At 44.7% G+C, this 23,555-nt stretch overlaps 1 protein-coding gene across 1 annotated transcript in view; it reads left to right on the top strand.

Annotated features, from left to right (window-relative positions):
• The window catches only part of LOC110491116 (uncharacterized), a 28,624-nt gene extending 5,150 nt beyond the window's left edge, over positions 1-23,474 (top strand). The window contains exons 4-53 of the mRNA XM_036947343.2: positions 620-652; positions 847-900; positions 1,364-1,465; positions 2,106-2,183; positions 2,645-2,689; positions 3,020-3,073; positions 3,804-3,857; positions 4,612-4,665; positions 4,889-4,942; positions 5,127-5,180; positions 5,306-5,350; positions 5,470-5,523; positions 6,209-6,253; positions 6,700-6,753; positions 7,124-7,222; positions 7,352-7,396; positions 7,538-7,636; positions 7,822-7,875; positions 7,998-8,105; positions 8,236-8,289; positions 8,585-8,683; positions 8,809-8,862; positions 9,504-9,602; positions 9,796-9,849; positions 10,042-10,095; positions 10,397-10,450; positions 10,576-10,629; positions 10,862-10,906; positions 11,063-11,161; positions 11,339-11,446; positions 11,573-11,626; positions 11,777-11,830; positions 11,972-12,025; positions 12,513-12,566; positions 12,667-12,774; positions 12,970-13,023; positions 13,143-13,196; positions 14,487-14,648; positions 15,355-15,462; positions 17,653-17,760; positions 18,305-18,358; positions 19,050-19,157; positions 19,272-19,325; positions 19,445-19,552; positions 19,685-19,738; positions 20,368-20,475; positions 20,576-20,864; positions 21,075-21,262; positions 21,549-21,785; positions 21,972-23,474. Coding sequence (XP_036803238.1) covers positions 620-652; positions 847-900; positions 1,364-1,465; positions 2,106-2,183; positions 2,645-2,689; positions 3,020-3,073; positions 3,804-3,857; positions 4,612-4,665; positions 4,889-4,942; positions 5,127-5,180; positions 5,306-5,350; positions 5,470-5,523; positions 6,209-6,253; positions 6,700-6,753; positions 7,124-7,222; positions 7,352-7,396; positions 7,538-7,636; positions 7,822-7,875; positions 7,998-8,105; positions 8,236-8,289; positions 8,585-8,683; positions 8,809-8,862; positions 9,504-9,602; positions 9,796-9,849; positions 10,042-10,095; positions 10,397-10,450; positions 10,576-10,629; positions 10,862-10,906; positions 11,063-11,161; positions 11,339-11,446; positions 11,573-11,626; positions 11,777-11,830; positions 11,972-12,025; positions 12,513-12,566; positions 12,667-12,774; positions 12,970-13,023; positions 13,143-13,196; positions 14,487-14,648; positions 15,355-15,462; positions 17,653-17,760; positions 18,305-18,358; positions 19,050-19,157; positions 19,272-19,325; positions 19,445-19,552; positions 19,685-19,738; positions 20,368-20,475; positions 20,576-20,864; positions 21,075-21,262; positions 21,549-21,785; positions 21,972-22,118 — 4,116 coding nt within the window. The 3' untranslated portion in view covers positions 22,119-23,474. The remainder of the gene's footprint in view (positions 1-619; positions 653-846; positions 901-1,363; positions 1,466-2,105; positions 2,184-2,644; positions 2,690-3,019; positions 3,074-3,803; positions 3,858-4,611; positions 4,666-4,888; positions 4,943-5,126; positions 5,181-5,305; positions 5,351-5,469; positions 5,524-6,208; positions 6,254-6,699; positions 6,754-7,123; positions 7,223-7,351; positions 7,397-7,537; positions 7,637-7,821; positions 7,876-7,997; positions 8,106-8,235; positions 8,290-8,584; positions 8,684-8,808; positions 8,863-9,503; positions 9,603-9,795; positions 9,850-10,041; positions 10,096-10,396; positions 10,451-10,575; positions 10,630-10,861; positions 10,907-11,062; positions 11,162-11,338; positions 11,447-11,572; positions 11,627-11,776; positions 11,831-11,971; positions 12,026-12,512; positions 12,567-12,666; positions 12,775-12,969; positions 13,024-13,142; positions 13,197-14,486; positions 14,649-15,354; positions 15,463-17,652; positions 17,761-18,304; positions 18,359-19,049; positions 19,158-19,271; positions 19,326-19,444; positions 19,553-19,684; positions 19,739-20,367; positions 20,476-20,575; positions 20,865-21,074; positions 21,263-21,548; positions 21,786-21,971) is intronic.
• Positions 23,475-23,555: the final 81 nt, after the last annotated feature.

Here is a 23,555-nt window from a genome sequence, read left to right as displayed (position 1 = left end):
GTTTAAGTACCCATGCATGCCATTGCCAAGCATTCGCGAACAACTGCATATAAAGATTTTCAAGACTATGTGACAATGTTACAATAGCCTCACTTAAAACTCACATACATGCAGTAAAGCTATCCAAGTCAGTATCTGGGTTGACTCTCCTCAGCATCTTGGATGAACTGGATGGACAGGCAACATTCCATTGAGTGTTACGGATGACCAATTTGCATATTGTTCTTCTTCTTTTGGGGAATAATATGATCCCAAGAAAGCCAAAGCCTCCAGTTGATAAGTGATTAGCTACCATGCCTACATTCCTCGGAAATAACGGATCCAAACCAATCACCATACATCCATTCAGTAACGTTTTTATTCACTGGTATGCAAGGATTCTTAGAAAACGAACCCTGACAAGCAGAAGATGTTTTCAGCTAAACTAACTTGTCTGTCAACAGACTTCCTGGTGAAGTCTATTTTGTGCTGATTGTTCATGGCCACAGTATCCTGGAATGTTCTTTCCCAGCAGCTTAGCTATTCAAATCAGTGCAGCACAACACCGTACCAAAGACATCAAGCCTTTCATCAGACTACTTTTATCTGAGCAAGCTATCCTTTATGTTCCATTGTCCAGGTTGTAGGAGCAAATGGACCAGCAGGCCCTATGGTAAACATGCCCTCATATATTTATTTGCTCATTTGTTTTATGAATTATAATGACAATTGTTTAAATATATTCCATGAAAAATGATTTGTGTTGTATTTTGCCTTGCAGAATATCTTTCATGAGTTGTAATTTGCATCTTGCACAATATCCTTGATGAAGTACTATTGGTCATCCTAATATGTTTGTTTGCGCAGGGCCCCTCAGGCGAGCAGGGACCTCGTGGATCAGCCGGAGCTAAGGGTGATAAGGTAAGACACAGAATCCCTGTAACTTTTAGGAATCTGTCTGTGGTGTGGACTGAAATCAAGGCTAACCATTCAACATCTGTAATTGCTGTGAGAGATCACTGCATAGTTTATTATGCATGAGACTTTGAATTTAGCTCCACGATAGTAAGATATATATGCTGCATTATTTTGGAAAACCTCCCCAATATGGAGAAGATTCTCCTCTATAATGACTAAAATAATACAATAAGATTCAAACAACATAGTGGCATGCATCCCTAAAGCACCTCAATATGTTCTTTGCAATTATTCACCATTGGCCAGCATAGTAATGCAGCAAATTGAAAGGTTAATTGATGCATTACAGTTGATTGACTGATTTGTTGATTGATTCCTAACAGAATAACATTCAGTCATGATACTGAACATGTTTAGGTATTGAACCCGTTGTTGAATGCGTTTGTCCCTCTCTCATTTTCCCTAGGGAAATGTTGGCCCCAGAGGCAGAGATGGCGAGCCTGGCACCCCAGGGAACCCCGGACCCCCTGGCCCACCCGGACCTAACGGACCTGCAGGCCTTGGCGGGGTAAGTGGCATGAGACAAAGGACAGGACAGTAGATCAGTGGGGCAGGACGTCACCACCACAAAACTCTGTGTCTTTGTCTGTGTGGTGCAGAGAAGCACTCCGCACCACACAGACTGTAGCAGTAGAGCATCGGGAATACTCTAATGGTCAGAAGTGTGTGTGTGTGTGTGTGTGTGTGTGTGTGTGTGTGTGTGTGTGTGTGTGTGTGTGTGTGTGTGTGTGTGTGTGTGTGTGTGTGTGTGTGTGTGTGAGAAAGAGACTCAGCTATAAGTCTATGTGTTGCTCTATGTGTTAGTAGAATAAGGATCGAGAAACCAAAATGGATGACACATTGCTAAGCTACTGTACCACAGTCAATCTCACTGTGTGTGTGTGAAAGAGACTAAGCTATAAGCCTATGTGTTGCTCTATGTGTTGCTCTATGGATGACCCATTGCTAAGCTACTGTACCACAGTCAATCTCACCATTATTACACCTCCTGACAACTACTAAGTAATTGTGCCACCATAACGTTTGTTGCGCCAGAGCAGAGGCGAGGCAGAAAAACAGCCTGTGAAAGCTTTGGTAGACACCAGGGGGCAGTGAATCTACTGTAGACCCTGTCAATTCAGTAACAATGTCCCCTTACCTTTCTGCAGAACTTTGCTGCTCAGATGGCTGGTGGATTCGATGAGAAAGCTGGAGGTGCACAGATGGGAGTGATGCAAGGACCTATGGTAAGGGGACAGGAGACAGGAGACAGGAGTAAATTAACTTAACAGAATCCAGAGGGGTTAAAAATACTTCAAAATAAATTAATGAAACACCTAAAATCATAGTTTTAAGCTAAATAGATAGGTAGGTGTATGGTGAATGTAGGGTGGTAGTAGCATGCTGTATTACAGACTTGAAGCCACACTGCCACCTTGTGGTGAAAATGAACCACTGTATGCTATCCGTCAACCCATTGACATGTACTGTATTTATTTTCCTTCTTTGTTCTCATACCACCATGCAACCACAGGCTGAGAACTAATTGTGCAACATCATAAGACACATAGACCATGCTATTTGGATACAATGGCTTGCCTGACAGTTCAAAGGGTTTTGTCTTAAGACATGACTAATTATCAAATATCCCAACAGTTTTTGAGCTATAAATTGTTCTAAATATGATGTGTTTCCTCTCCCTCTGTAGGGCCCTATGGGTCCCCGTGGTCCCCCTGGCCCTTCTGGAGCCCCTGTAAGTATACACACCTTCATTACTGCGGGCCGGACACCTCTCTAAGCCTTAGTAGTAACCACAACAGAAGGAGAATGTTGTGTAATTGCTACTGTAATTTAATAGCTAATAGCTACTGACATTGTGTTAGATGTCTATGTACATACGACTGGTGCTGTAGAATAGTACTTGACCCTTTAGCCTTCAGTATTGGATGGTTAAGACATTATTTTATGGCTTATCTGTATCCTAATATGCGGTATGGATCCGTGTTGTGGACACCCTAAGCCAATAGCAATATGCAGACTATCAGGATGTCTTTGACTAAATGTTCCTTCTAATCAATTCCAGGGCCCACAAGGTTTCCAAGGTAACCCCGGAGAGACTGGAGAGCCAGGCCCAGCTGTGAGTATCCAAAACTATCCCAGGGTGCACCGCAAATCTCGGTGTCACGATAACAACATAGAATTAGAATGCATAGCCCTTGGCAGCAACACCGGCACATTCTAGTATTAGCTATCTAGGGAGTCGTTTTCCATTGTACGCTATATGATTGCATACTTACCACATGAAACAGAGAAATTAGGGTTTATAGTGAAAGTGTCTAATAAACCCACTCAGACGGGCAATATAATTAATACGTTCTCATCCTCAGCACTGATAGCAGTTTTATGCATTTTGTTTCTATAAAAAGACCTTATGCAACCCAGTTTGACCAAAACTCCCTGACCTGTACAAGTGGATGGAATGTCTGTCTATGTGAGGATCACATGGACCTCCATCCCCCAGAGTTCAAGAGAAAATCACCAACATCCTTACCCTTCATTAAAATCAAACCACTAGCAACAGGAAAATGCCACCGTCCTCTACATGCTTTGAATGTCAGATAAACATAGACAGGGTTTCCTTTTTAACAGAACTGCCTGCTACATAACAGTTTCATTAGAGTTGGCAATGAGACTTCGAAGACAAGGTTGAAGGCACTGAAGTTATTATGTAAATGTGGAATGGCGTTATTTCTTTTGAGTTAACAATGGGAAGGTAGCTTCTCACACTAGTTTGTTCTTAGTCACAACAATTAAGCCTACAACCTCCAGCCTAAACAATAACAACTACCTCTCTCTCGTTATAACAGGGCCCACTGGGACCACACGGACCACCCGGACCTTCTGGCAAACCAGGAAGTGATGTAAGTTTTGTCATCTTCATCAACAAAACCAGATCCATGGCTCAGGTCTGAGTTCTGTTGTCAAAGCCATTCTCAAGTAGAGCACAAGCACACACCATGTTATTTTCACACTGAGGACAACGAGGACAAAAGGCTTCACTATCACATATAGAGCTCTAAATATGCTGCGTTACTTCAATTGTGTGATGTACATAGAGCGCATTAACAAAGTTCTTACCACCTGCCCAAACTATCATTCACCTATTGACTTGCCATACTCCAGTAGCCTGAGTGACAGTCTGTTTCTGCTCTCTTGCCAACTTCTTATGATATTGTCATACTTGACAATGAGAATGGAGTAGGCAAAAGGACAAACAGATCTGGGACCAGGCCATACTCCAGTGCCCCATCATTGTTCCATCATGAAGAGTGGACCTTGTTTTCCCCCCACTGTTTAAAACCACAAGCATGATTCTCTTTGACACAGTATCACGAAGCAGTCCACAAAGCACCACACTTGCCTACCATTGTCCCCAATTGAATAGCTATAGTTTAAATCATCTTCAGCTCTATGTCCACAATCTGCAGTCCCATATCCCCCCCCATCATGTACACAAATATGTCCACCAGGGGGCATTCTCTTCCTGAGCTGAATTCATCTGCTTGAAATATAAAATGTGAAAAGTTCTCTTGGACATTTATTATTCAGTTGATACACTCCTGATAATCATACCTATAATCATAATCAATCATTACTCCCTCTCTTTATTTTTAGGGTGAGGCTGGCAAACCTGGAAAGGCTGGTGAGCGTGGACCTGCAGGACCTCAGGTAAACAGAGAGACATAGTCCCAAAAAGTATACAAAACCATGTCCAAAACATTAGAGCCCATTGCCATGGATCATCGCTCTCTAGTTTTATTCATCAATTACATCTTAATATTTCCTGATCAATTAAATTCAATTAAACATTCAATGTCTTAAGACAGAAGTTCCTTTAACAGATGAATCCCACACATAATCCTTTATTATCTAATGTATCTCTTCATTTCAGGGAGCTCGTGGATTCCCCGGAACTCCTGGTCTTCCTGGAATCAAAGGACACAGGGTGGGGTGTTTCATCATGCTTCATTTATAATCACAACTCCATCACAAAGGATATTATGATGTTACACGTTCAACATGATTAGCAAGACAATAGATGAGCTAATTAGTGTTAATTGATCAGTCTAATGAGACGGCTGTAGATTAAGTGTCTCTCTATGTCTGCCTGTCTGCCTGTCTGTGTGTAGGGTCACCCTGGTCTGGATGGAGCTAAGGGAGAAGGCGGTGCTGCTGGAGCCAAGGTAAGACTTCCAACTAGATCTCAACTCATCAAATCTTTCCATTTCTATTCCTGTGTCTGACTATCTGACTGACTGTCTGATTAGCAGTCTGATTGGCTGACAGACTGACTGTGTCGTCTCTATAGGGTGAGGGTGGTGCTCCCGGAGAGAACGGCGCGTCTGGACCAATGGTAAGAGAGCGGTACACCTGTGCATTACCAGAATAATATGAGTAAAAAGCCCTTATCACCTACTGTTTTGCTTAACGTGACCAAGCTAAGTGTTCATCTTGTGTCTCTGTATCCTGTAGGGACCACGTGGTCTGCCTGGCGAGAGAGGCCGTCCCGGACCTTCTGGCTCTGCTGTGAGTTAACACAGACATGTGCCTTTAACTCTCTCTGATATAAATGCACTCTTGAATAATACACGAACTCAACAATTCAGGTAATTACACACCAAATGATCCAAAGCCCGGAATAATATGCCTAATATTTTTGAGGATTCATGTCCCCAATCCCAATCAATCCTAGCCAGACCCAGTGATATTCTGTACACTAGCCTACCAGACAATCCTAACCAGACCCAGTGATATTCTGTACACTAGCCTCCCAGACAATCCTAACCAGACCCAGTGATATTCTGTACACTAGCCTACCAGACAATCCTAACCAGACCCAGTGATATTCTGTACACTAGCCTACCAGACAATCCTAGCCAGACCCAGTGATATTCTGTACACTAGCCTACCAGACAATCCTAACCAGACCCAGTAATATTCTGTACACTAGCCTACCAGACAATCCTAACCAAACCCAGTGATATTCTGTACACTAGCCTACCAGACAATCCCAGCCCATTGTTTAGGACTTTCTCTTTGGTTAATGTGGACACCTGATTAAGACCTACTCAATATGTGCTGTGTAGCAAATCAATTAGTCAAAATTACAATTATGTTTAGGTAAACCTGCTCAATGGTGTAAATGTGTCCATTGATAAACACCCAGAGTACTGTACCATCATAATGTCTCCCATGTCTGCTCTCTCCTCAGGGTGCCCGAGGTAATGATGGCTTGCCTGGCCCTGCTGGTCCTCCCGTACGTATTGCATTCTTCGTGTTGCTTCCTCACTGTCTCAAAGACATATAGCTTTCATTATTATTGTACAAAAGTGGTTTCAAACCAGGGGGACTAGGGCCCCTGGGGGTAGTTGACCTATCCACAGGGGGTACTTAAGAAGACTCATGAGAACGTAGGCCTACTGGTAAAATGCACTTCAGGGGTACTCCGGGCAAAGCTGAATTCAGTTGGTGGTACAGTAGCCGAAAAGGGTTGGGAACCACTGCTGTACAAGATACCATCAATGCAATGCAGAAATCAATTATGCACTTCATGTATTACAACACAATCACAATTGTACACATTTTCAAAAACTTTTGAATAGATTCAGAATTGCTTGACTGTTTCTTCAATGTTGTATTTTTGTGCAATAATAGCAAAATCAGGAATTAGTACGTTTGTTAACTGACCTCTGATCCCTACAGGGGCCTGTTGGGCCTGCTGGAGCACCCGGTTTCCCTGGATCCCCAGGAGCCAAGGTTTGTACTAATTGCCATTATGTTTGTATCATGCATCATGTCAGTCATAACATTATTGAACCCAATGGAAGCCTATTGATGTGACAAACGGTGTGTCTGATGAATTCCCAATCATCAGGTGAAACACTTAATTTCACTAGAACATTAGTGAACAGCTCTAATAAGATGATCAATAATGATAAGCTGCAATGAGATGAGATTCTCAGAGTCACTCTACCTCATGGACACATTGAACAGTCACTGTAGATCTGTCGATCACATCTCTTGGAGACAATGAGCTCCAATCACCATACCATTTGACTTCATCACTGAGTACAGTTTAAATAACAGAGCAGTCCTAATGGTCCTCTGAATCTCCTCCATCCTACAGGGAGAAGCTGGCCCCACTGGTGCACGTGGAACTGAGGGCGCACAGGGACCCCGTGGAGAGGCTGGTACACCCGGATCTCCTGGACCCGCTGGTGCCTCTGTACGTAACATCCAGGCAATCTTTGATAGAGTCTAAAGTGCATTATCTCACACGGATCATCTCTCATATCAATTAACTGATGCATTATTTTCATCTCTGCACCTTGTCTCTGCTCCTCTGTTCCTTTAGGGCAACCCTGGTACTGATGGTATCCCTGGAGCTAAAGGATCTTCTGTAAGTATATTCTTACACTATATGGGTGTAGAATGTACCCTCTACACTCTTTATATACTCAGCATGAAATAAACACTGCTCTTAGTTCATTATCAGTCTACTGCTCAGTCAGTAATATTCAATTACTTAATCTCTCTGTAGGGCGCTTCTGGAATTGCTGGTGCACCTGGTTTCCCCGGACCCCGTGGCCCCCCCGGACCTCAGGGAGCAACAGGACCTCTTGGACCCAAGGGACAGTCTGTAAGTCCCCTATATTCACCCCAAAACCTGGACACACCAATTATATGTTGGTGGTGCTGTAGGTTGGTTTACATTGGTTAGTCTTGGAGGGTGTACAGGGAGGTGGGGTCATGACAGATAATGTGCTGTGAATAACATTGCTCCTATTTCAGATGTTTTTGACTTTGCACCTGTTTATGTTGTAGGGAGACCCCGGTATTCCTGGCTTCAAAGGAGAGGCTGGTCCCAAGGGAGAGCTTGTGAGTTCTGTTTTGATGAAACACATATCATTCATATCAAATCTGCACTTTTTCATTCTACTGAGATGGACCTGGAAGTATGTTTGAAATGAATCTGCTATCTTCTTGGTCACCCCCTGTAGGGCCCTATAGGTCCCCATGGCGCCCCTGGCCCCGCTGGCGAGGAGGGCAAGAGAGGAGCAAGAGGAGAGCCCGGTGCTGCTGGACCACTTGGACCTCCTGGCGAGAGAGTAAGGATTTGAACCATCACAGATCTCACCACAGTTTTTTTTCTTCTGAGTCATTGTGTCATATCAGTTCTTCCCATATCCTATTCCTCATCAATTAAATATTCCCTCTTCTCTCTGTCCTTGTTTCTAGGGAGCTCCCGGTAACCGTGGTTTCCCAGGTCAGGATGGTCTTGCTGGTTCTAAGGTTGGTCTTGACACTTTTACAGTTCTCAATGCCCCATCTCACCTGATATCCAGGAATGGACAGAAGTAGTTGTAAAATCACAAGTCTACTTAATGAGTCCCTAACTGTAAGATGTTGTAGACGGCTGAGTAGTTTCAAAACAACCAAACCTGTTATATTGTACTGCTGGTATCCTGTTGTAGCAGCTGTGATTAATACAATGGCCAGTCACAGTTTATAAACAATGTTGTTTAAGCTTGAGTGATAAATGCATAAAACACTAATACCTCTCTTTCTCTCCACTCTTCCTAAACAGGGAGCCCCTGGTGACCGTGGTGTTCCCGGTGTGGGTGGGCCTAAGGGAGGCACTGGTGACCCCGGCCGCACAGGAGAGCCTGGTCTTCCTGGAGCCAGAGTGAGTAGTAGTACCCCAGGTCCCCACCACCTCCATCATCACAACCAGCCAGAACAAGAGCTGTGGCTCAGCCTGTCAGCCTTCATGTATTGGGTTGACGCTCTCTCATTGTGTGATGCTCACAGGGTCTCACTGGTCGCCCTGGAGATGCTGGTCCTCAAGGCAAAGTTGGTCCTGGTGTAAGTATGCCTCTTTTCCCGTCTAGACCACATACTGTATTCCACTCAAACATTTTGCCATACAATTAACCAAGATTTGGTGCAGTAATACAGTTTTCCTTTCTAAACCCGTGAGATGTATAAGATGTACAAGATCTCAATGGAGGGGCCACCCGAGTGGCGCAGTGGTCTAAGGCACTGTATCGCAGTGGTAGAGGCGTCACTACAGACCCGGATTCGATCCCGGGCTGTATCACAACCGTCTGTGATCGGGAGTCCCATAGGTGGCACACAATTGGCCCAGCATCGACCGGGTTAGGGGAGGGTTTGGCTGGGTGGGCTTTACTTGGCTCATCGCGCTCTAGCAACTCCTTGTGGCGGGCCGGGTGCCTGCAGGCTGACCACGGTCGTCAGGTGAACGGTGGTTCCTTCGACAGATTGGTGCTGCCTGCTTTCGGGTTAAGCGGGCGGTGTTAAGAAGCACGGTTAGGAGGGTCATGTTTCGGAGGATGCATCACTCGACCTTCGCCTCCTGAGCCGGTTGGGGAGGTGCAGAGATGAGACAAAATCGAAATTGGGGAGAAAAAGGGGGTAAAATACAAAACAAACGAGATCTCGAGTGATGTTGACTTGCTCCTCTCTTCTCGTGTGTGGTACTGTAGGGTGCTGCTGGTGAGGATGGTCGCCCCGGCCCACCTGGTCCTCAGGGAGCCCGTGGCCAGCCTGGTGTGATGGGATTCCCCGGACCAAAGGGAGCCAATGTAAGTAGAGGTTTCTAATAATGTTTTGATACCCAGAGGGAAGAAATTGCCTGTAGATTTGCCTCCAGCACCAGATACAGACAGTATCTGACAGTAGAGGCAAATAACTATGTAAACGTCCCCATTAATTCCCCTTGCACTTGATGTCCATGCTTCTTCTCTGTGACTGACCAGTGTACTTTTCTTTCAACAGGGTGAGCCTGGCAAGGCAGGAGAGAAGGGTCTTGTGGGTCGTCAAGGTCTGATCGTAAGTAGATTAACCTTTTAGATGACCTTCCTGTATCCCTTGGTCTTAGCGAAGTTGAGTTAACATCTGTGCAATTTTGGTGTTTAACCGCCACAAAGTTTCAAGAAGTAAAACAGTGGAGGATCTGACACCGATCCTTTCCTTTGCTGTGGTGGTTCATGAAGAACTGATACATTTTCTCTCTCTGAACAGGGTCTGGCTGGTAAAGATGGTGAGACTGGTGCTGCTGGACCTCTTGGCCCTCCTGTAAGTGTTCAACCACTGACAGACATATTGTAAAATACAACAAAGCAATATAAAGTATTTTAGACAGTTCTTAAGGAGACATCTATTTTAGACATGACAACTGCACCCCATAGTGATATAATCAATGTATTTGGTGCACTCATAACATAAGTGTAGCCATAGTATCTGTAATAGCTAGCATCTCTCTTTGAGCATGAGAATGCAATGGCATTCCCAAACTTACACACAGCTCCACAGGGTGCTAATGCTGTGTCAATCACTTGATCACCTTTTTTGATCATCTGAGGTGCTTCCATCCTAGGGACCTGCTGGAGAGAGAGGAGAGCAAGGAGCTGCTGGACCTTCAGGCTTCCAGGTGAGTTCACCTGACTTTTCTGGATCGGCTAGAACATAAATGTTCCATATTCCATTCAGAATAACTTGATGTCCATTTTTTATGATGTCATAGGAAGTCACTGACTGTCTTGTGTTGTTGTGCAGGGTCTGCCCGGACCTGCTGGCCCCCCAGGAGAGGGAGGCAAGCCTGGTGATGCGGTGAGTGTCCACACTGTCACAGCAACACACCAGGCCTATCCAGGTCCCTGATTGATTGAACACATTAGGAACATCTAACCATGTTACTCACGTCACATTTGTTATCGCACACCTCAGCACTTTATCCTGATCAAGTTATACTAGCAAACACAAGCACATGCTGTATTCTAAAACATATTATTTATCTACTGTAAAAATATGCAGCTACAATGTCTCTCTCCTCTCTCTGTAGGGTGTTCCTGGAGAGGCTGGTGCTGCTGGTGCTACAGGACCTAGAGTGAGTTTTCATTTCTACAATGAGTCTGATATAGATGTTTTTCTCTCTCACTGCCATAATCATCTACATAGCCACCGCCATCTACTTGTCAAACCTTTACATCTGTAGTCCTTCCTGTTTCTGCCTCTCACTTCCTGTCTCTCTGTTCCCTTATAGGGCGAGCGTGGTTTCCCTGGTGAGAGAGGCGGTGCTGGACCTCAGGGTCTGCAGGGACCTCGTGGACTCCCTGGAACTCCCGGAAGTGATGGACCGAAGGTTAAGAGCCACTCCCTTCGGCCAACCTCATCTTCAATAAGAGTTTCTGCTTTTATTGGGCACTTGGAGAACTTCTGAGTCCCTATAGTCTGACAATCACAAAGCCACTACTGAAGAGAGAAACATCAGAAAGTGTGATCAGCCAACTTCCAAATCCATGTTCCCCCTCTCTGACAGGGAGCCATTGGGCCAGCTGGTGGTGCTGGAGCTCAGGGACCCCCAGGTCTGCAGGGTATGCCAGGAGAGAGGGGAGCTGGTGGAATCTCCGGCGCCAAGGGTGACAGAGTGAGTAACAACCCTAAAAAATATACTCTAATCATAGTCGTAGAAAACTAGACAGTGGATTGCAAGGTTATATCATGATGTCTGCTAGATACATACTAAGATGCCATGGTTTTCTGTGTCTTACAGGGTGACAATGGAGAGAAAGGACCTGAGGGCGCTTCTGGAAAAGACGGTTCTAGAGTGAGTACTCAGCAGAAACAGAGAACATAGCCACACTCTCCTGTGCCAACTCTGTCAGCATATTAAAATACAATGATCTAATGACCCCAAGTGAGGTCGATAATAACTCCATCTCTCTCCTCTCCATCTGTCTTCTCTCCTCCCCCTCAGGGTTTGAGTGGTCCCATTGGTCCTCCTGGCCCAGCTGGTCCCAATGGCATAAAGGTGCGAATTACCATAAGAATGACAAAATTCACCTGTTATTAGGTGTATGGTCTAATGTTTATTTGACAGATGATTGTAATGTAAAAAATGTACTGTATGTGTACAGTTTGGGTTTGTCATTCCTCTCTCCTTCCCTCTCAGGGTGAGGGTGGACCTTCTGGCCCAACTGGAGCTGCTGGTGCCCGTGGTGCTCCTGTAAGTTGTATCTCTCTGCCTCCAATTTCATATGGTCCGTTTTTAGATTTGTATTAAATCAATCATGTTGTCAACATGCCCAGGTTTGAAATGTACAAAGTGCAAACTACCTTCACTACAGTACAGAGAGCAGGAAGAAACTAGAGAACCAGACCCTGCCATGAAACAATGTAGAGCTCTACAAATCCAAATATTTAGTCAAAGTCACCAGACATTTTGATCTGAAGATACTGTTCATATTGATTCAAAGACCACTCACTATCCAAGTTTCCCAGCATATACAGTTATGAATAGTACAATCATTTCCAAGTACACCATCTTGATTCCCTCAGAATTAATTTCATCCCAAAATGGTTAACTTCTTGAGTATACTGTAGCTTCCTTCACATTAAATCACTGCACCTGCAACTTGATGGACAGGGACACATACATGTACAGAATGTCTTCCTCTGTGGCACCTGTTTTGAGCCCTTCTCTCTTCTTGTAGGGTGACCGTGGTGAGGGTGGTCCCCCCGGGCCTGCTGGCTTCGCTGGGCCACCTGTGAGTAGAACCACATTAAGTACATCAGTTTCAATGCAAACAATAATCAAATCCATTTAAAACACTGGATCTTTATTGACCTGCATCTTCCATCCTCCAGGGTGCTGATGGTCAGCCTGGAGCCAAGGGAGAGTTAGGCGAGGCTGGACAGAAGGGAGATGGTGGTGCCCATGGACCTCAAGGACCCTCTGGGGCCCCTGGACCTGTGGTAGGTACCCCTCAAAATTAACTTTGAGATATAAAATAGCTGTATGTCCCAGAGACAGATGTCTTATTGCCCAAGACATTACCATTCTATAATCTATAAGATATTAAGAGTATTTGAGAACACAATTGATGCACTTCTTGTTTCTTTGTTCTTGTTTCTTTGTCTAATTGTGTTTCTGGTGGCTTTTTATTCCAGGGTCCCACTGGTGTTTCTGGACCTAAAGGAGCTCGTGGTGCCCAGGGGGCTTCTGTAAGTCAACAGTTCCAATGATAAGAGATTATTACCCAATAGTAAGTGACAATATAAAATGTTATGTTCTGTAATTGCTTTTACTGAAATATTGTGTTGTCCCTCTCTCATGTTGGTAGGGTGCTACTGGTTTCCCTGGTGCTGCTGGAAGAGTTGGTTCTCCCGGGCCTAACGTGAGTAAATCAAATCAAATCAAATCAAATTTTATTTGTCACATACACATGGTTAGCAGATGTTAATGCGAGTGTAGCGAAATGCTTGTGCTTCTAGTTCCGACAATGCAGTAATAACCAACAAGTAATCTAACTAACAATTCCAAAACTACTGTCTTGTACACAGTGTAAGGGGATAAAGAATATGTACATAAGGATATATGAATGAGTGATGGTACAGAGCAGCATAGGCAAGATACAGTAGATGGTATCGAGTACAGTATATACATATGAGATGAGTATGTAAACAAAGTGGCATAGTTAAAGTGGCTAGTGATACATGTATTACATAAGGATACAGTCGATGATATAGAGTACAGTATATACGTATGCCTATGAGATGAATAATGTAGGGTAAGTAACATTATATAAGGTAGCATTGTTTAAAGTGGCTAGTGATATATTTACATCATGTCCCATCAATTCCCATTATTAAAGTGGCTGGAGTTGAGTCAGTGTCAGTGTGTTGGCAGCAGCCACTCAATGTTAGTGGTGGCTGTTTAACAGTCTGATGGCCTTGAGATAGAAGCTGTTTTTCAGTCTCTCGGTCCCAGCTTTGATGCACCTGTACTGACCTCGCCTTCTGGATGATAGCGGGGTGAACAGGCAGTGGCTCGGGTGGTTGATGTCCTTGATGATCTTTATGGCCTTCCTGTGACATCGGGTGGTGTAGGTGTCCTGGAGGGCAGGTAGTTTGCCCCGGTGATGCGTTGTGCAGACCTCACCACCCTCTGGAGAGCCTTACGGTTGAGGGCGGAGCAGTTGCCGTACCAGGCGGTGATACAGCCCGCCAGGATGCTCTCGATTGTGCATCTGAAGAAGTTTGTGAGTGCTTTTGGTGACAAGCCGAATTTCTTCAGCCTCCTGAGGTTGAAGAGGCGCTGCTGCGCCTTCTTCACAATGCTGTCTGTGTGAGTGGACCAATTCAGTTTGTCTGTGATGTGTATGCCGAGGAACTTAAAACTTGCTACCCTCTCCACTACTGTTCCATCGATGTGGATAAGGGGGTGTTCCCTCTGCTGTTTCCTGAAGTCCACAATCATCTCCTTAGTTTTGTTGACGTTGAGTGTAAGGTTATTTTCCTGACACCACACTCCGAGGGCCCTCACCTCCTCCCTGTAGGCCGTCTCGTCTCGAGTATCACATCATCACAAGTATCCATAGACAATAGAAAGTCACCTTTTCATTGAGATTACCTGTGTATATCTGTGTGATTGAAATATGCTGCATCTCTCTGTTTCCCTCTCTCAGGGTAACCCTGGTGCTGCTGGCCCCGCTGGTCCTGCTGGTAAAGACGGTCCTAAGGGAGTTCGTGGTGACTCTGGAACCCCAGGAAGACAGGGAGACGCTGGGCTGCGTGGAGCTGCTGGAGCCCCTGGCGAGAAGGGAGATGCTGGAGGGGATGGTCTCCCTGTGAGTCTTCCCCCTCCACTCTTATATTATATCTCATGGAGGAAACGCCACCCAGCCTTTTACCCCTTGTAGGCTTAGTAATACCAACTCAGCCACCTTGATTGTCTATCACTTCATTTCAATGAGCTAGAGCTGGAGTTGTGAAGTCAATGAGCTGGAGTTGTGAAGTCAATGAGCTAGAGCTGGAGTTATGAAGTCAATGAGCTAGAGCTGGAGTTATGAAGTCAATGAGCTAGAGCTGGAGTTATGAAGTCAATGAGCTAGAGCTGGAGTTATGAAGTCAATGAGCTAGAGCTGGAGTTGTGAAGTCAATGAGCTGGAGTTGGAGTTGTGAAGTCAATGAGCTAGAGCTGGAGTTATGAAGTCAATGAGCTAGAGCTGGAGTTATGAAGTCAATGAGCTAGAGCTGGAGTTATGAAGTCAATGAGCTAGAGCTGGAGTTATGAAGTTAATGAGCTAGAGCTGGAGTTGTGAAGTCAATGAGCTGGAGTTGGAGTTGTGAAGTCAATGAGCTAGAGCTGGAGTTATGAAGTCAATGAGCTAGAGCTGGAGTTGTGAAGTCAATGAGCTAGAGCTGGAGTTGGGAAGTCAATGAGCTAGAACTGGAGTTGTGAAGTCAATGAGCTGGAGTTGTGAAGTCAATGAGCTGGAACTGGAGTTGTGAAGTCAATGTATTAAACTGACCTATTGTCTTCTCTATCGCTAGGGTCCCGATGGTCCTTCAGGTCCCCAGGGTCTGGCTGGGACACGTGGTATTGTTGGTCTGCCTGGGCAGCGTGGAGAGAGGGGCTTCCCTGGCCTTCCTGGTCCTTCTGTGAGTATCTCACCCCTGATAGTACTACCACACTTGCAGTAGGCTATGAACTTGAAAGAAAGGTCATTGTTATGGAACCATTGCTCTTACTGGTCCAGTTGTATGTTAAGCTCTCTTTAAATCCAGGTTCATATACAGTGGGGCAAAAAGTATTTAGTCAGCAACCAATTGTGCAAGTTCTCCCACTTAAAAAGATCAGAGAGGCCTGTAATTTCCATCATAGGTACACTTCAACTATGACAGACAGAATGAGAAAAAAAATCCAGAAAATCACATTGTAGGATTTTTTATTAATTTATTTGCAAATTATGGTGGAAAATAAGTATTTGGTCACCTACAAACAAGCAAGATTTCTGTCTCTCACAGACCTGTAACTTCTTCTTTAAGAGGCTCCTCTGTCCTCCACTCATTACCTGCATTAATGGCACCTGTTTGAACTTGTTATCAGTATAAAAGACACCTGTCCACAACCTCAAACAGTCACACTCCAAACTCCACTATGGCCAAGACCAAAGAGCTGTCAAAGGACACCAGAAACAAAATTGTAGACCTGTACCAGGCTGGGAAGACTGAATCTGCAATAGGTAAACAGCTTGGTTTGAAGAAATCAACTGTGGGAGCAATTATTAGGAAATGGAAGACATACAAGACCACTGATAATCTCCCTCGATCTGGGGCACCACGCAAGATCTCACCCCGTGGGGTCAAAATGATCACAAGAATGGTGAGCAAAAATCCAACAACCACACGGGGGGACCTAGTGAATGACCTGCAGAGAGCTGGGACCAAAGTAACAAAGCCTACCATCAGTAACACACTACGCCGCCAGGGACTCAAATCCTGCAGTGCCAGACATGTCCCCCTGCTTAAGCCAGTACATGTCCAGGCCCGTCTGAAGTTTGCTAGAGAGCATTTGGATGATCCAGAAGAAGATTGGGAGAATGTCATATGGTCAGATGAAACCAAAATATAACTTTTTGGTAAAATCTCAACTCGTCGTGTTTGGGGGACAAAGAATGCTGAGTTGCATCCAAAGAACACCATACCTACTGTGAAGCATAGGGGTGGAAACATCATGCTTTGGGGCTGTTTTTCTGCAAAGGGACCAGGACGACTGATCCGTGTAAAGGAAAGAATGAATGGGGCCATGTATCGTGAGATTTTGAGTGAAAACCTCCTTCCATCAGCAAGGGCATTGAAGATGAAACGTGGCTGGGTCTTTCAGCATGACAATGATCCCAAACACACCGCCTGGGCAACGAAGGAGTGGCTTCGTAAGAAGCATTTCAAGGTCCTGGAGTGGCCTAGCCAGTCTCCAGATCTCAACCCCATAGAAAATCTTTGGAGGGAGTTGAAAGTCCGTGTTGCCCAGCAACAGCCCCAAAACATCACTGCTCTAGAGGAGATCTGCATGGAGGAATGGGCCAAAATACCAGCAACAGTGTGTGAAAACCATGTGAAGACTTACAGAAAACGTTTGACCTCTGTCATTGCCAACAAAGGGTATATAACAAAGTATTGAGATAAACTTTTGTTATTGACCAAATACTTATTTTCCACCATAATTTGCAAATAAATTAATTAAAAATCCTACAATGTGATTTTCTGGAGAAAAAAATTCTCACTTTGTCTGTCATAGTTGAAATTTACCTATGATGAAAATTACAGGCCTCTCTCATGTTTTTAAGTGGGAGAACTTGCACAATTGGTGGCTGACTAAATACTTTTTTGCCCCACTGTAACTCCCACTAGTCCTGCACCATTCAGTGGTAACTAAGCAACATATTTACCAGAATATCATATCTGGGATGCCTGGAGTGATCGACTGTTATTTCATGGAGTCCTGATATCCACATACGTTCAATATGACAGATCTACATCCAGAATTCTTTCTCCTTAAAACTGTCACAAAGAAGTCAATCACTCAGTGACTAATTGGCTGTAACGGGGATGCATTCAGAACTTTCATTTCCATCATACTACGACCTACAACAGACTTTCTTTTGGGGTTTTGCTGCTTTACTTTTGCTGCCTTTTCCCACATAGGGACTTTTAGCCAGTTGCTATAGTCCTACTTTGCATGCAAATCAATAGCTAAGTCCATTAACCCATTGACTAGTCAAATGCTACATCCTTGTGGTTATAGTGATGACGTCTGACACTTATTCGCTGATGTTCTGTGTGTCCCAGGGAGAGCCCGGGAAGCAGGGAGCTCCTGGTGCTGGTGGTGACCGTGGACCCCCTGGGCCTGTGGGGCCTCCTGGACTGTCTGGACCTTCTGGCGAGCCCGGAAGAGAGGTCAGAACTAAACCACGACAACACAGGCCACAACAACAATATAAACCACAACAATAACAAATATAGGCCACTGTAGCTGCACGCAGCAATTACCGGGATAAAGGCCATAGCTGCACTATAGTGCCACCAGCTGGCCAATATAATTACACCTCTGGGTTGAGCTACTGCAAGAACCATAGGAACGACAACAGCAACATAAACAACACCCACAACAACAACATAAAAATACATCAATAATCACCAGAACAACAACAGCGACTTTCCAAAACAAGAACACCCATCCCTCCACACACACATACAATAACCATAAAACAAACATTTAAATAATCACCACAACTGTAACAATAACAACCAAAACAAACAATGACACAACAGAAAACAAAAAAACACAACCATAGTCAATCGCAAACAACAACCACAGCCATCTGTATTTCTACAGCACCATTAACCCATGGGTCCCAAACATGTTGCTTTGGCAGCTACTTCAGGACTGGAAGCCAATACATTTCATGTATTGATTTAAATCTCTGTCTCTACCTCACAGGGCAACGCTGGATCTGATGGGCCCCCTGGTAGAGATGGATCCACCGGAGTCAAGGTGAGACACTCCAAATGAAATTGTATTTTATTCTATAAAATGTTATTTGTCACATGCACCGAATACAACAGGTATAGACTACAACTGCTGTATTCGGTGCATGTGACAAATAACATGCTGTGTAGTAGACCTTGGAGTGAAATCCAGCAAAGTGCAAACATTCCCAGAACATTAGCTAAGATTCCCATTAAGTTCTAGTTAGGGTTTATCTAACATTAGGATGGTAATCACAAAAACGTTCAAATAATGTTCCTGATAACAAAATTATTATTATTATTTTTTAACGTTTTAAATGAAATATTCTAACATTCACAAAAATGTTGTGCATAACATCTGTAACAACCACCACAGAACATTCTCCAAACGTTCTCATTAGGTTTCCAGGTCATGTAACAACACAATGTACCAGTGAAGAATGAAATGTGTTCTGGGAACGTTCTTGCAACATCAGACAAATGTTTTATACAAACATCGTATAATCATCAGCACAACTGGACCGTTTTTGTGTTATGAGAATATTTGCCACATCCTAACAAATGTTTCAGGCACTTTCACAGAACCAATTTGGGTTTGCTGAGATGCTTACTTACCTGCATTATACACCAATCAAACCAATCAGTCCAATTGATGGATAAGATATCAAATGTTCTCGAAATGTCCTTATATCCTATGATCTTCTCTCCACCTGTAGGGTGAGCGTGGTAACACTGGTCCTGCAGGTGCACCTGGCGCCCCTGGCGCTCCCGGTGCCCCCGGCCCTGTCGGCCCCCTGGGCAAGCAGGGAGACAGAGGAGAGGGAGTGAGTACCCCTACAAAACTACACACAATATGAATGAGAGAAATGTTGGTGTTTTGTAATTGATGGTACTTGTTGTTAGCCTGTCTAATGGAAGAACCTCACTCTTGTTTTTAGGGTGCTCAAGGGCCTGCCGGACCCGCTGGGCCAGCTGGCGCTAGAGGAATGGCTGTGAGTGTCAATGTTCCTCATTGTGAAGCACACATACCATTCTCTAATAAACTATACCTACTGTAGCTGTACCTGCATTGGCACACTGAGTTGATTGACATCCTCTGCCTCTACATCAGGGACCCCAAGGACCCCGTGGAGACAAGGGAGAGGCTGGCGAGACAGGAGAGAGGGGACAGAAGGGACACCGTGGCTTCACCGGTCTGCAGGGTCTTCCCGGACCTCCAGTAAGTCACCCAAATCCTCTGGCCACGCTACACCAGTTATTATACCTCTCTATCTACATAGAAGTAGAATGCCTGACTTTCAATGTGGAATAAGTTCTGTTCCCTGACTTCCTGTTGTCATTATCTTAACAGGGCTCCGCTGGAGACCAGGGAGCTGCTGGACCTGCCGGACCTAGTGGTGCTAAGGTGAGTCCAGACGAAAGAGAAGAAGAGGTGGCGAAAAGAACAGAACACTTCTCTAATCCCTCCATACTCTGATGAGACAAATAGAGACTACTCCTATACAGTAGTTATCCCATGCTATGATAATGAGGGGCACAGGCTAGTCATAATCCACCAACACCAATTATAATCTAGCTATAATCCTCCAACACCATGATAAAGTGGAGGACGGAAATAGCCACTGTGTTTTTAATTAGCCTATTCTATGATAACAAGGAAGGCTAATGCTTTTGTGATTACAACACGCTATGGAAGAATGGAAGACAGACGGGAGAGGTTACTACTTTTAAAATAATCCATTAAAATGGATTACATGATAAAGAGAGGGAAAGGGCTGGCCACTACAACGTGAATCATTTTTTACCCAAAGTGAGATAAATGCTAAATTTGTAATGTCCAATAAGCAGGTTGTTCTTGAATTAAAGCGAGAGTACTCTCACACATAATCAACAACAATTGGACAAAAACGTTATATCAGGTAAAAGTTTAAAACAATGTGAAACCAAACACTAAAGGGAGGTTTACATGTATTCATGCTATGCTAGCATCCATATGTATGAGCCATGACTGACCCACCCTATCCATCTCCTCAGGGACCCCCTGGCCCAGTCGGCCCCGCTGGTAAGGATGGATCTAACGGTCAGCCTGGACCCCTCGGACCCCCTGGACCTCGTGGTCGTTCTGGAGAAACTGGCCCTGCTGTGAGTAACACTTGTCAACCTTAGACTTACCTGAATATACTATATATACAGTACAGGTAGCAGCAAAAGTCTTCATATTTGATCTCCTCTCCTCCTTCAGGGTCCACCTGGTAACCCCGGACCCCCTGGTCCTCCTGGTCCTCCCGGCCCTGGCATCGACATGTCTGCCTTTGCTGGCCTGTCTCAGCCTGAGAAGTCTCCGGATCCCCTGAGGTACATGAGAGCTGATGAGGCGTCCAGCTCCCTGAGGCAGCACGACGTGGAGGTGGACTCCACACTCAAGTCCCTCAACAACCAGATCGAGAACCTGCGCAGCCCTGATGGTAGCCAGAAGAACCCTGCCCGCACCTGCAGAGACCTCAAACTGTGCCACCCAGAGTGGAAGAGCGGTGAGTGGGGGAACGGGCAGAGGAGAGGGAAAAGATAGAGTGAATGGAAAGAAAAGAGAGAAATGGATTTATGGAATTTTGTTTTTTATTCATCAAGGAAGATTCCCCCAAAATATACAGTGTAGAAAGGAAAGAACACGTGTATAACATGATCAGTCCAAACAGTGCTAGGGTTTGAACAATTTTTCCTCTGCTCCTCTCATTCTTCAGGTGACTACTGGGTGGATCCTAACATTGGTAGCACAGCTGATGCCATCAAGGTCTTCTGCAACATGGAGACTGGCGAGACCTGTGTGTACCCCAGCATAGCCAACGTGCCTCAAAAGAACTGGTGGACAAGCAAGAGCAACGACCGCAAACATGTCTGGTTCGGAGAGACCATGAATGGAGGATTCCACGTGAGTCTCTTCTCGCTATCAATAATAATGTCACTGGCACCTTTGAGTGAAACATCAACAACAACTCCTTTAGTAGAACTTCATTTCAAGGGTTATCCTGATCATCAGTCAAACCCTTCCGCAGGGTTTCCTTTTATGAATTAAACCTATATTTCAGCCTCGCAGATAATTGATAGACATAACAAAATCCTACCATCCATAAACCTATGACCTCCATATGACCGCCATTTTTGCGACTGCACTCATCCTTACCATGTCACACTTAACCCTCCCTCTCCCTGTATAGTTCAGCTACGCTGAGGACGGCACCAACGCTGCCAGTATCCAGCTGACCTTCCTGAGGCTGCTGTCCACGGAAGCGTCTCAGAGCCTCACCTACCACTGCAAGAACAGCGTGGCCTATATGGACACATCCACGGGCAACCTGAAGAAGGCTCTGCTGCTCCAGGGCTCCAACGACGTGGAGATCAGAGCTGAGGGAAACAGCCGCTTCACCTACAGCGTTGTGGAGGATGGCTGCAAGGTGAGAGGGATAGGCACTGTCACGTTAGGTCAAGGAAAGGATGGACATAGTTAAGTAGGACCATGGGGGAAGGCACAGTGCAGTCACAGTAAAAAAAAATTAAAAAGCAATTTTTCTGTTATTGTAGTCTATGGGAATATATAGAGGGTTAGTGTGCTTCAACATGTCTCTGTTGTCGTCCCACAGAAACACACAGGCCAGTGGGGAAAGACTGTCTTCGAGTACAAAACACAGAAGACCTCCCGTCTGCCCATCGTGGACATTGCTCCCATGGACATTGGAGGAGCGGACCAGGAGTTCGGTGTGGATGTGGGAACAGTCTGCTTCTTGTAAAGTCAAATAAACACAACGGCAAAAAAACTCAAATATGAAAGAAATAACTCAACTATGAAACAAAACACACACTCTACAAAAAAGAAGACTGACTTTAAAAAATAAAAAAAATAAGGAAACTGTTTCTCTGGCCAAGTGCTCTCCAAGTTGTACTCCATGGATGTTAGCACTGAAGGGCACCGGCGTTCCAGCATTCCCTGTCAACCCACTTCCGGAGATCCAGTCATGTTTCCCATGGCTCACAGTTGACGGGAATGAGCCAGGAGGAAGAGGGACCAAGCCAAGAGACGAGTGATGAAGAAACAGAAACATGACTCGATGTCACTTATTTATTGTCTAAACCTTACATGGGCAGAGGTTAGGTACAATAGGACTGGGGAGCTTCACCATAAGAGCAACACAAGCCCATCCTACCACAGAAGACCTAGAACCTCCCACTTCTACTCCACCTCCCTCCCCCGTCTCCTCCCCAACCTAGCTACAAATATGCCATTTTGAATCAATGTGGACCAAAACATATTTTCAGTTATTATAAGCAAGTCCAAGTGCTCCAAATGTTTTTTACCATCAAGACAAGGAGAGAAACTTTTACTGTGCATTATAAATCTTTGGTTCTGTGTTGTAAAAGTGTGTTTATAAACAGCCAGATGGTTTTATATATATTTCCACATTGTGTGTGTACATGTGTCTAGATATATGCACACCAACACTTTTTGCAAAATGAGGATTCATTTGGGATGTATTTTTCCATTGTCTTTTACTCCTTCACTGTCCATTAGAGGAAAATATCTTACTCAGTTCACAAACAACCTACATTTTCTAATAAAATTGTAGTCATCCTGATTGTTTAAAGCTACCTCACGCTGAAAAACACAGTGAAAACATTCACCTTAAATCTTGAGCTGACCAACATGTGCTTTTGGGTGGAACTGGGGCTGAACGGCCATCTTTGCTTTGGGTTGCTCCATCTTCAGAAGGTGCTATGAGTTCTAGAATTCAGTCTCTGCCCATTGTCCCCCCCCCCCACCCCCCACCCCCACCCAATTCCCACTAGCCTCACACCACACACACACACCCCACCCTGGAGGACAGGTGCAGCCAGGCAAAGCAGAGAACCAAGGGACTTTGGGTAGTACCCTATTGAGTCCATGCCCCACAAATAGAATCACGGGACTCCAAGGAGAGCCGCCCAAACAACCAGGGTGGGTTGTCTCTGTGTGTGTGAGGGTGTGTATATTTTTTTGTTATAATTACATTTTATTATGATCATGATCTTTTTTTTTTGTTTTGTTTATTTTGTTACACTTTTAATTGATGTAAATTGGAAATAAAAAGAAAATACCAAGTAACAATTAAGTTGACTTTTAACTGAGTTTCTTTTAAATAAGTACAGAAAAGGCATGAGGGTTGGATAGCTTTTTCTGTTAACTGAACCCA

The sequence above is a fragment of the Oncorhynchus mykiss genome, chromosome 16 (genome assembly GCF_057628025.1).
Source record: "Oncorhynchus mykiss isolate SJ-2025 chromosome 16, ASM5762802v1, whole genome shotgun sequence".
Lineage (NCBI taxonomy): Eukaryota > Metazoa > Chordata > Actinopteri > Salmoniformes > Salmonidae > Oncorhynchus > Oncorhynchus mykiss.
The sequence above is the reverse complement of the archived record's forward strand: the minus strand, read 5'-3'. Positions and strand labels throughout refer to the sequence as shown.